This window comes from Mauremys reevesii, linkage group 10, assembly GCF_016161935.1.
Source record: "Mauremys reevesii isolate NIE-2019 linkage group 10, ASM1616193v1, whole genome shotgun sequence".
Taxonomy (NCBI): domain Eukaryota; kingdom Metazoa; phylum Chordata; order Testudines; family Geoemydidae; genus Mauremys; species Mauremys reevesii.
Window position 1 is genome coordinate 26,436,651 of NC_052632.1, and position 13,686 is coordinate 26,450,336.

Below are 13,686 nucleotides of genomic sequence, written 5' to 3' on the forward strand. Positions count from 1 at the left end.
CCAAGTTAATTTTCCACTACATACAATAAAAAAAATTTAACCATGTTACATTAAATACAGTACACAGGCAGTATGCAACTGTCATTCCTTTAAGTTGTGTGACCGTACTCTCATGTTGTGGTGGAGAGATCTTTCACCCTTGTGTGTGTTTAGTTCATGTACTAGAAAGTATTTTCTATTGTTTGTTTGAAATATTATAATATGGTATCCCTTAGAGGTATCCTATAGGATCTGGCCCCCCTTGTACTAAGTGCTGTAAAAACACAGAGATAGGTATAGTCTCTGCCCAAAAGAGCTTGTAAAATCACTTTTTGATTTTAATGTAACACAAACTTCCTCAAATATACTTCTCAATTTTTGAAGCAAAATCCCTTTTTTTTTCCCCCACAGGTCAAGCTGCCACCAATGATGGAAATCATAACTGCTGAACAGCTGATGGAATATTTAGGTTAGTAGTGTTCCAGAATAGATTTATAATTTTATTTAAGAAAGTAGTTTATCACTTGGTAGTATTACATTTTCTCCAGCAGGTTTTGATTGAATATAGGTTACACAAAATATAATCTGGTATACTAGACTACCTTGGTTATCATTCATGCTTTTCATTGGTGTTGCTAATGGAAGTTCTGTGCTCTACCTTCATGGTTAAATATAAAATGTTACTGTGGCTGCCAGCTTATGGCCCGGATCATGCAGGTGGCCTGGCCTCATGCTCCAGGATGCCAATAGATGTTTTCTTATTCATGTTCCTTGCTTTGTTCATATTATATCTCCTGAAAAGTACTAAGACAATTTGTCTCTTTTAATTTTCGACAGTGACATTTTATTTTTCTCCTTCTTGTTCCTACCTAATTACAGGAACAGCAAAAAATTAATGTAATTGGCATGATAGATGGGGTCTCTTATTTGCAGGCACCACTTCATTCTCAGGTTCAGTCTCTAACCCATCTACAACTGTTTCCAGAGGACAAGTCTAACTCTGACAGTCCAGAACATTCAGATAGTCAAGGTTCAATCACCACACATCTTAAGGTCTAGACACATCTTAAGTTCTAGATGCTACAGGTCCTTCCCTCCCATCCTAATAACTTTGGAGCGATGTTTCAGTTTTTTGTATAAAGTTAACCTGAAAAAGTAAAAAGAACGATTTTCTCTATAACATTTCCTCCCTAGGAAATAGTTTATTGTGGGTTAAAATAACAAGGAGGAAAAACACATAAAGATTAGGCGCTATACAATGAATGGATCTGTGCTACTGTAGGAAGCATTTGTGTAGATTGTTTAGATTTACTTTTTATGAGCATGTATTATGGAATTGTGAGGAGTGTGGCGGTTTTTCTCAAAGCAGGAGTTCAACCACTTTATGTATAAGGAATACAGCATATCCTTCCCACAATTATTGCACTTGATCTTTTATTTGTAAATTCATTCTGCACCAGATTTGGTTAATTAGTTTGAAATAACATCAGTTTTAAAGGTTTTGTTGTTGTTGTTTGTTTTAAAATGAGTTCTTGAAGAAATTTAGCATCCAGTGTCTGAACACTTCACTATGAATTATTTTGATAATGGAATAGCAGACTTTTCAAACTCACTGAAATCTCATGTACTGGCTCCATTTGAAGGCATTAATTTTATGATTAGTAATAATGTTCTGCTTTTACTTTTCATAACTAAGGCTGATAAATATAATTTTGGTATTCAGGGAATTCTACAGAGAACTGTTCTCTTAGGAAAAGGCCACTACCTCCTTGTTGTTCCCAACAGGAAAGAAGTTAAGCCATGCTGAGGAGGTCGTGGACCCTCACAGCATACGTGACACCATCTTCTTTGAGAGCAGCTTTGCTTCACTCTTGCTGGGAACAAAGGGAGGTAATGGCTGCTTTGTAAGAGGTCATACTAACTGAGGGTTACTGTCATTTCTGTCTCATCAAGAGCCATAGGAGATGGCAAGAAAGAATGGGAAACATCACATGGTTTATATGGCCATATACATATCTGTAATTTGGGGTTGCTTGTCAGTCAGAGGCACTAAAGGTTAAAATTTTCTTAGTTGCAGTAATTCAAAAAATTCTTGTTTGTTTTTCCTAGTAGCCTTTATTTTAATCTACTGTTTGAAGGCTGTTCTAAGCATATAGAGTTGAGGTTATTTATGAAATTTAGTAACCAGCACCTATTACATATAGCAAACAGTGAATAATAATGGAGATTTTAAAACACTTCTACCATAGCTAATGTTACAAAGAAACTCTTAAGCAGCCCTACTAGTAAACTGCCTATGGAGAATATTCTATAACATTTTCATAAGGATGAATTACAATCCTGGACTGATTGATTCTTCTGTGAGTGATGGTCTAAATGGATTTTACTCTTGGTGTGCATGTGCTTCGTGCATGTGAGATGGTTTCTTTTGGGCAGTAGAGTGTGGAGCTATGCCTGCATCCTAGGTGTCCTTTTACCCCCTCGCCTGATGGTGTAAAGGTTGGAACAGGTCCAGCTTTCCCTGAGTTCTTTCTTATGGCCAAAGGTTCTGTTTTGCAGTCATAGCAGTTGTCTTCCTTGCTCTGGACACTGTGCTAGTGGGTGTTAGTCAGAATCACAGTTAATCATCTGTTTACAAAAACACACATCTTTTCCCCTTAGATAAACTAGTTAGGTTAGACACTCTCCTTTCCCCTCCCGAGGGTATTAGCACTGACAGGATTTAAATCTGCTATTTCAAGTTCAGGATGGTGATTATGACCTCTGTAATTCCCTCATTAGATCTTCAGGACTGATTTGCAGCTCTTGACTTGCAAGATACCTACTATTCTATATATCAATCTAGCCAGCCTACAGGAAATACCTCAGATTCCTGGTGGGAACATCTTGCTACCAGTCCTACCGTTGGTCTTTCCACATCACTGAATGTATTCACTAGTCATGGCAGATTATCTAAGGAGATAAAGAATCTAGGTTCATCCATAACTTGACAACTAGAGGATTCGAGGAAGATCACCACAACAGGTGATTAACTTAGTACAAATAATTCTAATGTGGTTTGCCTCACTAGACCCACATCAAAAGACAAACTGTACTGACTCAGCATAGATTTCTTAGGAACACTATAGAGTCCAGGTCCATGTCATCTTACCTTACACAAGAGATGCCAAACAGTGATAGGTTTTATCAACCCACTTCAAGATCAATTAAGAACATCAGTAAGAATGCATGAGGCCATGGGCTCTAGTAGCCTGAGACATGCTTATGTCCGAGATTGTCAGACTTGACCTACATTCCATTGAAGGGTGGTTGAAGTTGAAATCAGTGTATCTATCCAGAAGTCACTGCATGGACATGATGGCCACAGTCCCTCAAGAAGCCCTCTCCTCATCAGGTGTACAACACAGTACCTGCTGCCTCCCAAGACACTCTGACAGATATCTCAAAAAGCTTTTCTCTACATAAATATCTAGAGCTCAGAACCGTCCAACTGGCATGAAAAAGCATTGCTGGATCCACAGTACATGTTCTGACAGACTACACAACAACTAGACATTATGTCAACAGGCCGTGGGGGAGCAAGATCATTCCCTGCTCTATCAGGTAGCCATGTGGCCATGGAATTGGTGCTTTCTGAACTAAACCACACTGGTTGCCTTGCACCGTCTTGGTTTCATTATTTTCATAGAACAGCTGATAATCTGTTCTCAGATTACCATGTGTGATCTGTCAGAGACTCAGTCCTACATAACATCTTTCACAAGTGGAGATTTCCAGAAATAGACCTGTTTGCCACAGACCAGAACAACAGAAGCCTGACAAGCTGTTTAAGAGGGTGTTGGAGTCCATCCTCCCTGACAGATGTTGTGTTTCTGTTTTTGTTTTTTTTTGTTTAATTGCCTGGCTACTAAGACTAATACATACCTTTCCACCAATGTCCATGATGTTGAGGGTACTGGGGAAACTCCAGTATGGGCCGAGCAGTTGTGGCATTTAGAACTGATGAACCTTTCAGCACAGCCACCATCACCTTACCGTCCCTGGCTGCATAGTCTTGGAGAACAACAGTTAGATTATACACCTGGACCCAACTCTGTTACATCTGACAGCCAGGATGTTGGCTGGATGATGTCCACAGAAAGAAGCTTTCTTCTAAGGTTCAGAACATTCTGCTCTAAAGCAGGAAGCCTTCACCAGATTTAATTATAAAGCTGAACGGAAGAGATTTTTTTTATTTTGGGGATCTCAGCACCAGCTTTCTCTCTGATGTTACCAATTTCAGCAATACTGGACTACTTACTAACTCTGAAATCTCAATTTTTCAATCAGCTCCATAAGGTTCCTTCTAGCAGCAATATCTGCATAACACACTCCTATCCAGGGGGCCATACTTATTTTTTGTTTTTCCCCCATCCCACAGCAGGAAGATTCCTTAAAGGCCTCATTCACGTTTTTCCACTGATTTGGCAGCCCCCTCATCCTTGGGACCTCAATATAGTATTGGTAGACTTGGAAGGATGAAATTTTCCTCGATAATTGTCATAAACGTCAATTTCACTGTACACACACAAACCAGAAAGTATTCTTTAATCAAAATTTGCAAATAGGCAAACTAAGAGAAATGCTGCCTGAGAACTTAGTTTGATTTAACGATATTTACTTTGTATACTTTGACATTTAATGCTGACAATTGGTGGTGGTAACTGTTATAAAGCTTGAACTTTTTGAATCTTATCATTTTCTGTAATTCTGACCCCTCCCTCCATAATTTCACTCAACTGTGAAAATGTAAATAATAAAAATTGGAAACAGTGCTTAAAAATAAAACACCAATATTATCTGTCAAAACAATAAAAGAAATTCAGTTCTGCCAAGCCTAAGTATTAGCAGAGCTGATGGATTCCTCCCCTCTGAGTGTGGAGCAAGCTGTTCCTTTTACCACCCACCTGAAAAGACAGCTTTTCTTAGTAGCCTTACTTCAGCTCAAAGTATAGTGATTCAGGCTCTCATGACAGATGGTCCCCCTTAAGTGTTTCATGAGGACACAGTAATTTTTGGATCTCTTGCTAAATATCTGCCAGGTTTTCTCAGGTTATGGTAAGAAGGTGCCTGTTGTGAGGAAATTCCCACTGTTTCATTATTCTTAAAGGGCCTGTTAGGAGATGGTGAGTTAATATCTGATAAGGGAAGAATTAACTCATAGAGATTGGGGGAGAAAGATGCTGCTAGGCAAAATGAAGCGCCTTTGCGAGGATTCTGAAAGGCTGGTAGCTAACCTGTGTGTGTGTGTGTACACACACACACACACACACACACACACACACACACACACAACTTCTTATAAAAAAGAGTAATGGGATGGGACAAGATCCTTTGGTCTGGTTGGTCCCCACACATCTCCTACTCCCAAGAGACAGAAGATTATGCTGCTCATGGGGAAAGGAGTTGGCTCTTTGCAGTACTCCTAGCCAGTTGGCTGCTGCCAATATCCTCAATTTTTATATATTTTGATTAGTGTATTATATACAAATTAAATAGCTTATTAGATCTGAATGCATTAGTCAAATTCTACAACTATTTGAAACCAAATCAATACTAATTTTCAAAGCAATCCATATGTTGTCTGACCATGTTTTAATCTAACCTATAAAGCAGATACTGCTATGTTCTGTCAAAGCGTCTGCAGATTTATTGGTTCAAAGGGTCTGTGACTCATGCCAAACAACAATTTGGGTATTGATTCAAGATCTCTCATTAATTTTGTTTAAGAATGTATTTGTCTGAGGTTATGATCATCTGTGCTGTGAGGGCAATACTGTATATTATTTCATCACATCTTAAAAATCAAAGTCTAAGCAAATGTTTTAGGAGTTTCTGTTCTCTTTGATAAACTAATAGCTAACAGAGATGCTGAGGGTTGGCTGCCCTTAAGAGTGAGGTTTACAGCTCCAAAGAGTGAGATTCAAGGCCAAAGAGTGAGATTTTCCAGCTGGCATTTTAGGTCATCTTTGGTCTTTGGTGACAGCCAATAGTCCAGGGTTTTAATCCAACTGGCACTTAATCGTTTGTTTTAAATATACACTGCTTAATATTGCATATAAAACACTTAAATGTCCTAATTCATAAAAACATCCAGGGCACATGAGCATTCTATATGCAACACAAACTAATGGATTTTAATAAAAACAATTATTTGCTGTCTGAAACAAAAACCTGGATGGTTGGAGATCCCTGAGGACCTGAGTTAACAACCCTTGGTTTAGGCACACAGTCAATGGACAGTATAGGAGAAATATTCAAAAATAAACTGTTTATATAAAAACCTAACAAAGAGAACTGTTTTATCAATACAACAATATGTTTATTTTCCATATCACCTTCTCACAGTGATCATCCATTTGAAAAACACTTTTCAATAAAGTATCAGAGGAGTAGCTGTGTTAGTCTGGATCTGTAAAAAAGCGACAGAGTCCTGTGGCACCTTGTAAAGTGACCTCTGTGCACTGTATTATTTTTATTACAAATATATGCACTGTAAAAATGATAAAAAATAGTATTTTTAATTTTACCTCATACAAGTACTGAATTGGCATCTCTTTATCGTGAAAGTGTAATTTTCAAATGTGATTTTTTTTTAAATTTGTTACATAACTGCACTCTACAACAAAACCGTGTAAAACTTTAGAGCCTACAAGTCCACTCAGTCCTACTTCTTATTCTGTCAATCGCTAAGACAAACAAGTTTGTTTACATTGACAGGAGATACTGCTGCCTGTTTCTTGTTCACAATGTCACCTGAAAGTGAGAACAGGTGTTTGCATTGCACTGTTGTAGCCGGCGTTGCAAGCTATTTATGTGCCAGATGTGCTAAAGGTTCATATGTCCCTTCATGCTTCAACCACCATTCCAGAGGACATGCTTCCATGCTGATGATGGGTTCTCTTTGATGACAATCCAAAGTAGTGCAGTCTGACGTGTGTTCATTTTCGTCATCTGAATCACCAGCAGAAGATTGATTTTTTTTTTTTGTTTGTTTTCTTTCTTTTTTGGTGGTTTGAGTTCTGTAGTTTCCCCATCACAGTGTTGCTCTTTTAAGACTTCTAAAAGCATGCTCCACGCCTCGTCCTTCTCAGATTTTGGACAGCACTTCAGATTCTGAAACCTGGGGTTGAATGCTGTAGCTATTTTTTAGAAATCTCACATTGGTACCTTCTTTGCGTTTTGTCAAATCTGCTGTAAAAGTGTTTTTAAAACGAACATGTGCTGGGTCATCATCCGAGACTGCTATAACATGAAATATATGCAGAATGAAGGTAAAACAGAGCGGGAGACATACAGTTATCCCCCCAAGGAGTACAGTCACAAATTTAATGGATGCATAATTTTTTTTTAACTAGCATCATCAGCATGGAAGCATGTCCTCTGGAATGGTGGCTGAAGCATGGAAGGGACATAGGAACCTTTAGCGCATCTGGCACGTAAATACCTTGCAATGCTGGCTACAACAGTGCCACGCAAACCCCTGTTCTCACTTTCAGGTGATGTAAATAAGAAGTTGGCAGCGGTGTCTCCCGTCAGTGTAAACAAACTTGTTTGTCTTAGCGATTGACAGGATAAATAGGACTGAGGTGGACTTGTAGGCTCTAATGTTTTAAACTGTGTTGTTTTAGAGTCCAGTTATGTAACCAAATATATCTGCATTTGTAAATTACACTTTCACGATAGAGATGGCACTTCAGTACTTGCATGAGGTGAAATGAAAAATACTATTTTTATCATTTTTACAGTGCATGTATTTGTAATAAAAAATATAAAGTGATCATTGTGCATTTTGTATTCTGTTTTATAATTGAAATCAATATTGAAAATGTAGAAAAACATCCAAAAATATGTAATAAATGTAAATTGGTATTCTAGTGTTAAGTGCGATTAATTGTGATTAATTTTTAATAGCGATTAATTTTTTTAGTTAATTACGTGAATTAACTGTGATTGACATCCCTACTTTTCAGTGTTTGATTTTGATATAATTGATCATATTACATTTACAGCAAACCTAAATAATCAGATTCCAAAATAAATACAAAATAAATTAAAATGAAATTAAAATAAAACACAACCCAATCTGAAGCTAACAAAACATAAAGGATTCAGATTTCACATTTCTTTTAATATCTATATTAGTTTCTAATTTGGTGTCTGATTTTATTCATGTACTTTGTTATATTACCATGTGGCCCCTTTGCTACTGTTAATATTTCTTTTGGTTGCTTAAACTTGAAATATGACTTGGGATTTGCCTGGATAATAGAGGGCGGTGTCCCATCTAGTCCAAGGTTTTGGTCTGAATGAGCAATCTGGCTGTCAGGAAAGATCTCTTTTAAATAGGGGGCTCAGGTGGTCTGCGCTTGCAAGAGGAATATTTTGCTGTGCAAGCAGAATTGTAACTTTCACTTTTCCATGTGTCTCCAGGGGAAAAACACATTTTAAACAGAAACAAAGTTGTAATGTATAAAATATTCAGCTCTTTGTTTTTATACAAGTTAAATATAAAAATGGGAAATTAATAGACAATTAAAACACAAATTAAGACATTCAAACAGTATAACCAGACTTTCACAAGCATGTATGTAAATGATACAAATAAGGAGTGGATATTTTTGTGATATAAGAATTGAAAGTTTGTCTGTATAACTTGGTATATATAACATGGTGTATTTCAGGGGTTCTCAAACTGGAGGTCGGGACCCCTCAGGGGGTCACAAAGTTATTACATGGGGGGGTCGTGAGCTGTCAACCTCTACCTCAAACCTCACTTTGCCTCCAGCATTTATAATGGTGTTAAATATATTTAAAAAGTGTTTTTAATTTATAAGTGGGGTTGCACCCAGAGACTTGCTATGTTAAAGGGGTCACTAGTAATAAAGTTTGAGAGCCACTGCTGTATTTTAATAATCCTGTTGCCCTTGATAAAGGCATAAGCTAAATTAATTAATATTTAACTCTCATCATGACACATTGAAAACGGTACAGAAAACACCAAATCTTGGACCCAATAAAAATTAATTCATAAAACACTGAAAGAACATTGCAAACAATATTTTGTCAGAAACTCTAGGAATAAATGACTATTTGCCCCCAAAAAAAAAAAAAGTCAGCAAATAGAGTAGCTACATGCCCAACTGAAATGTTTAACTATCATTTGGGTTTCACTTGCCTTCTGATAAGATTGTGTATTAACTTTTTCTCTAACAATTATGATTAAAGTTCTGAGGAAGTGGGGTCTCATCAGTTTATTAGTAAACTTAAATTCATAGATGTTCAGAAGGGATCACTGACGTCCTATATAACATGAGTCATAGAACTTCCCCCAAATAATTCCTAGATCATATCTTTTACAAAAACTCCCAATCTTGATTTAAAAATGTAAATGGTGGAGAATCCACTATGACCCTTGGGAAGTTGTTCCAGTGGTAAGTTTTTTAAAGACGGTTACTTAAAGATGCCATCATTTTGTCAAAGAGCTTCAGGCAGATAGACAACTTTTAAAGAGTACATTTAAAGCTTTGAGTTGTGGAATAAATTATAACTTGAATTTTTTTTTTAAGGAGACTATATTCTTGATGCAAAACCAAAAGAGATTTCTGAAATTCAACGTCTAAATTACGAGCAGGTAAGAAACAGAGTTTCTAAAAAGCAATTGTTTGTTTTTCAGTAATGAACTAAAGCATTTTTAAAAAAAAAATTCACTAAATTACTTTTGTTGAGAATTTGTAAAATCCACCAATGTATGGAAAATAGAGCCTTTGTTCTTATTTATTCAGTATCGAATTTAGTTTTACAGTATCTCTCCTAAAGTAGAGAAGAGTAGTTATTGCTATACGAATCACTTCCTTGACGAGACAACAGTTTTTTTCTTGTTTATAGTAACAGATTGGCCTTGGGCTTAGTGTTCAATCTGACTTCTAAGTCTTTCCCTCTCTGCTAGCAAAGAAAATAAAATGTCTTTGCATGCTGTTATATCAGCCATGGCAAAATGAGTTCCTTTATCTGCAGCAAGAATAATGACAGACTCCATTGTACTTATTTTAAAGTAGTTCATATTTTCAGTTCAGATGTCCCTGGAGTACTGGTAGTAGGTACTTTATTCTGAAATCTGTGATAACTGAAAACCATGCTTTTCAGATTAGCCTACCCTATTCAGATAGGAACAGAAAATGTAATCTCTTTTTATTAATCTGTAGATGCTGCTGTAACCAGATCACAGAAGTAGTACAGAAAGTCTTAAGAATTCTCTGAAGTGTTTTATAGCTATTTCTTCTGACTTGAATTGAGGATATAGTAGTTGATCTAATAACAGTAATATACTTATTCCATTTTTAAATACAACTGAGGTAAAGGTGTCTCTCCCATGTATGTATTTTTAATAACAGACCTGTTGCAGGTACTGCTGGTATAGAGTGACTGCCACATTTAATCTCAGATATGGGTGATCTTACATATATGTTTGAAAAGAGATTTGGGAGCCTTTTGGGATGAGTCACTATAAACAAACTTTTTTTAAAAAACCGCCCTGTAGAGGCAATTGGGGTGCATGCAAATAGTAATTTTCTTACTAAAACCAAAAATCACTATACATACCCAAATTAAAAGGCCATGATCTGCATGAAGTTTTTAAAATGTTTTCTTTGATATAGCACCAATAATGTATTCTGAATTTTTTTAAGTCCTTTTTAAAATGTGCAACTTTTTCTGCTTCCTGTTGATGTTTAAGAAGTGACTGATAGCAACACCACCCAGGATGCTCAGCTCATTCCTCACTTTTGTTTCAGAGCACACTTCTGTCTGACATCTTTGTTTTCGCTTTGAGATTTGATGCTTGTGATTCTGGTAAACCTCCTCTTGTAGGATCTGGAGAAAGATGTGTACCAGCAATAAAACAGTGAATCTGACCACAAAGTAAATGAAATGGGAGAGGAGTTGAAAGAAATATTTTTCTTTAATGTTTTGTTTATTGTAATCTTATAAGTTATTTGTTTATAAATGTATACCTACATTTTGTATCTACGTGTTTTCTTGCGCCATTTTAAATACTAAAAAGACAAAGTGACATCATGAAAGCTTGTATACGAGCTTATGTAAGTGCCAACAGTGACTGATGTAAGCAGTTTTTCTATAAAAGGTGACTTGAGTTACTTTATAGGGTCCAGGGCTCTGGCTGCCTCGGGGAGCCCGGAGCTCTTTAAATCACCGCTGGAGCTCTGCCGCTGCTACCCCGGAGCTGTGGCAGCGGGGCTCAGGCAGCGATTTAAAGGGCATGGGGCTCCCCACAGCCAGAGCACCGGGGTCTTTAAATCACCACTGCAGCCCTGCCAACGGTACCCTGATATAACAGCATTTCACTTATAACGCGGTAAGGATTTTTGGCTCTCCACGGCCGTGTTATATCGGGGTAGTGGAGTATTGTACTGGTGACTCCTTTCACATAGCAAACCTTATAAGTGTGACACCCGCCCCCCCCTTATAAATTAAAAACACTTGTTTATATATTTAACACCATTATAAATGCTGGAGGCAAAGCGGGGTTTGGGGTGGAGGCTGACAGCTCGTGACCCCCTGAGGGGACCGGAATCCCTGCCTTAAGCGATCCGGACAAAACATTGAGATCATGCAGAAATATTTCCTATTACAGACCTTGATAAATTTACAAGATGCACCTACTAGTCAGTGTGAGGTATAAAAAATGAAGGGGATCTGTGCTGTTATGTTCCAGTTAAAGAACATAATACACAAAATAATGAACAGTATATAGAGAAGATAGGTTGGGTACTTCTGTTTCATTTTTCTCCTAATATAAGGAAAGTGGACCTTTAATGAACCAATTAGCAACACATTTCAAACTAATAAGGAAACAATTTTTCATAAAACAAACAATTAGCCTGTGGAACTGAACACACAAGATATCAATGAGACCAAGAGCCTTGCAGAGTTCAGAAAAAGGTTGACATTCATGATATATTGATGATGAAAACATCTAGAATTACAGTTGAAGAAACTGCTCCCTATGAGTAGGCTATTCCATGACTGTTTACTGCAGAATTTCTTGCATGTTCCTCTAAAGCAGCAGGTATTGGCTACCGTTGGAGATAGGATACAAGATTAGATTGATCAATCATCTGGTAAGGCAATGCTTAGTCTTTCCTACCCATCCCAGAGACTCCTGGCTGCTGTGAAGGAGAGAAGCTTTTGTTACCGTACGCCTCTCCTCAGCTTGCTGGCTCCTATGGAGAGTGGGCAGGGGCGGCTCTAGGCAGCAGCAAACCAAGCTGTTGCCTAGGGCGGCCAAATCTAGGGGGCGGCAGGCTGGGCCGGTGGACCTGCCGCAGTCATGCCTGCGGGAGGTCCACCGGAGCCGCGGACGACCGGACCTGCCGCAGGCATGACTGCGGCAGCTCGAACGGAGCCGCCGGACCCGCGAACCGTCCGCAGCCGTGCCCGCGGGAGGTTCGCTGTTCCCGCTGCCCGTGGAGCTCCCGCAGTCATGCTCGCGGCAGGTCCGCTGTCCCGGGGCTCCGGTGGACCTGCCGCGGGAGCTCAACCGGAGCCGCGGGAAGAGGGGACCCGCCGCGGGACTGAGGAAGGGCGGCGCAGCACACCGCGCTGCCTGGGGCAGCCTAATTTCTAGAGCCGCCCCTGAGAGTGGGCATAGAATGGATCAGGTCTCCACTGTTCGACTTCTTCTCACCTAGAGCCTCTTGGCTGCTGGGAAAGATGGTGTGAAGAAGCATCCTCCTTTATCTATCTCTAGACCACTTTTTGAGTCTGTCTCCTCTGTGAAGTGCCTGTTTCTATGCTTTATTGCTTTCTCTATAACGTTCCTGTAAATTTGATAGGATTCTGGAGTTTCATTGACTCCCAGAATAGAAACAGTGAAACAGACCAGAGTCTAAATACTCTGCTGGTGCTTGGTAATGCTGTGCAAAGGCACTGGGACTGACTGACTGCAGATTAGGGAAGACAATGCTAAGTTGGTTTGCAGTTTGGAATATTTACTCTAGAACCATAAAGAACAGAAAAATAGTTTGTTTGTTTTTTAAATTAAAAGCTTAATTTTTGTAGAAACTGCTAACATATGCCCCCAAGTAGCAGGAAACGCTTCCTACTTGCCTCCAGTGAGTGAATTTTTTAAGCTCCATCTACATGTGTTCATAGCTTATTCCCTGTGCATAACATTTTTAAAGGAGAGAGAGAGATTTCATTGGAAGTAAATGATTAGAGTTTGAAATGGAACTATTTACTTTTTATTACTGGATCTCCTTATTTTGTTTGGGAAATTTACACATACTTCTTGTATTTGTTGTGCTGGAAACAGCAAGTTGAGTGGTATTGTGGAAACTGAAATTGACCTGGACTATAGTCTTTCAGAATTATACAAAATAAATCATTTTGGACAATTCTGAGTTATAAACTTTGATTGGAGTAACTGACATATAATGCTTCATGTGTCCAAGTGAGTGCTAAGTTATCAATGGTTACAAGATCTAAATCTTGTGATTTCGAAGTTATTGGAAAAATATTGTCTAGAGGTAGACGCAGTGTACTGGAATAAGGTTGAAGAAAATTAGCTACCCATTTAAAGTGCAGCTTCTCTGGCCTCCCTTTACCAAACTGGATGAGTTTACCATGTAAAAGCAGCAAAGGTCCTGT

At 38.3% G+C, this 13,686-nt stretch overlaps 1 protein-coding gene across 8 annotated transcripts in view; it reads left to right on the forward strand.

Annotated features, from left to right (window-relative positions):
- MINDY2 (MINDY lysine 48 deubiquitinase 2) overlaps positions 1-13,686 on the forward strand; it is a 102,796-nt gene that overhangs the window by 24,428 nt on the left and 64,682 nt on the right. For 7 of the 8 annotated variants that reach the window (XR_005585757.1, XR_005585756.1, XR_005585758.1 and 4 more), the window contains exons 2-4: positions 391-448; positions 1,765-1,869; positions 9,588-9,652. Coding sequence is in view for 5 of the 8 variants with exons in the window: in XM_039492816.1 (XP_039348750.1) it covers positions 391-448; positions 1,765-1,869; positions 9,588-9,652 (228 nt within the window). In the remaining 3 variants the exon portion in view is untranslated. The remainder of the gene's footprint in view (positions 1-390; positions 449-1,764; positions 1,870-9,587; positions 9,653-13,686) is intronic. The other variant, XM_039492817.1, reaches the window with a different exon arrangement.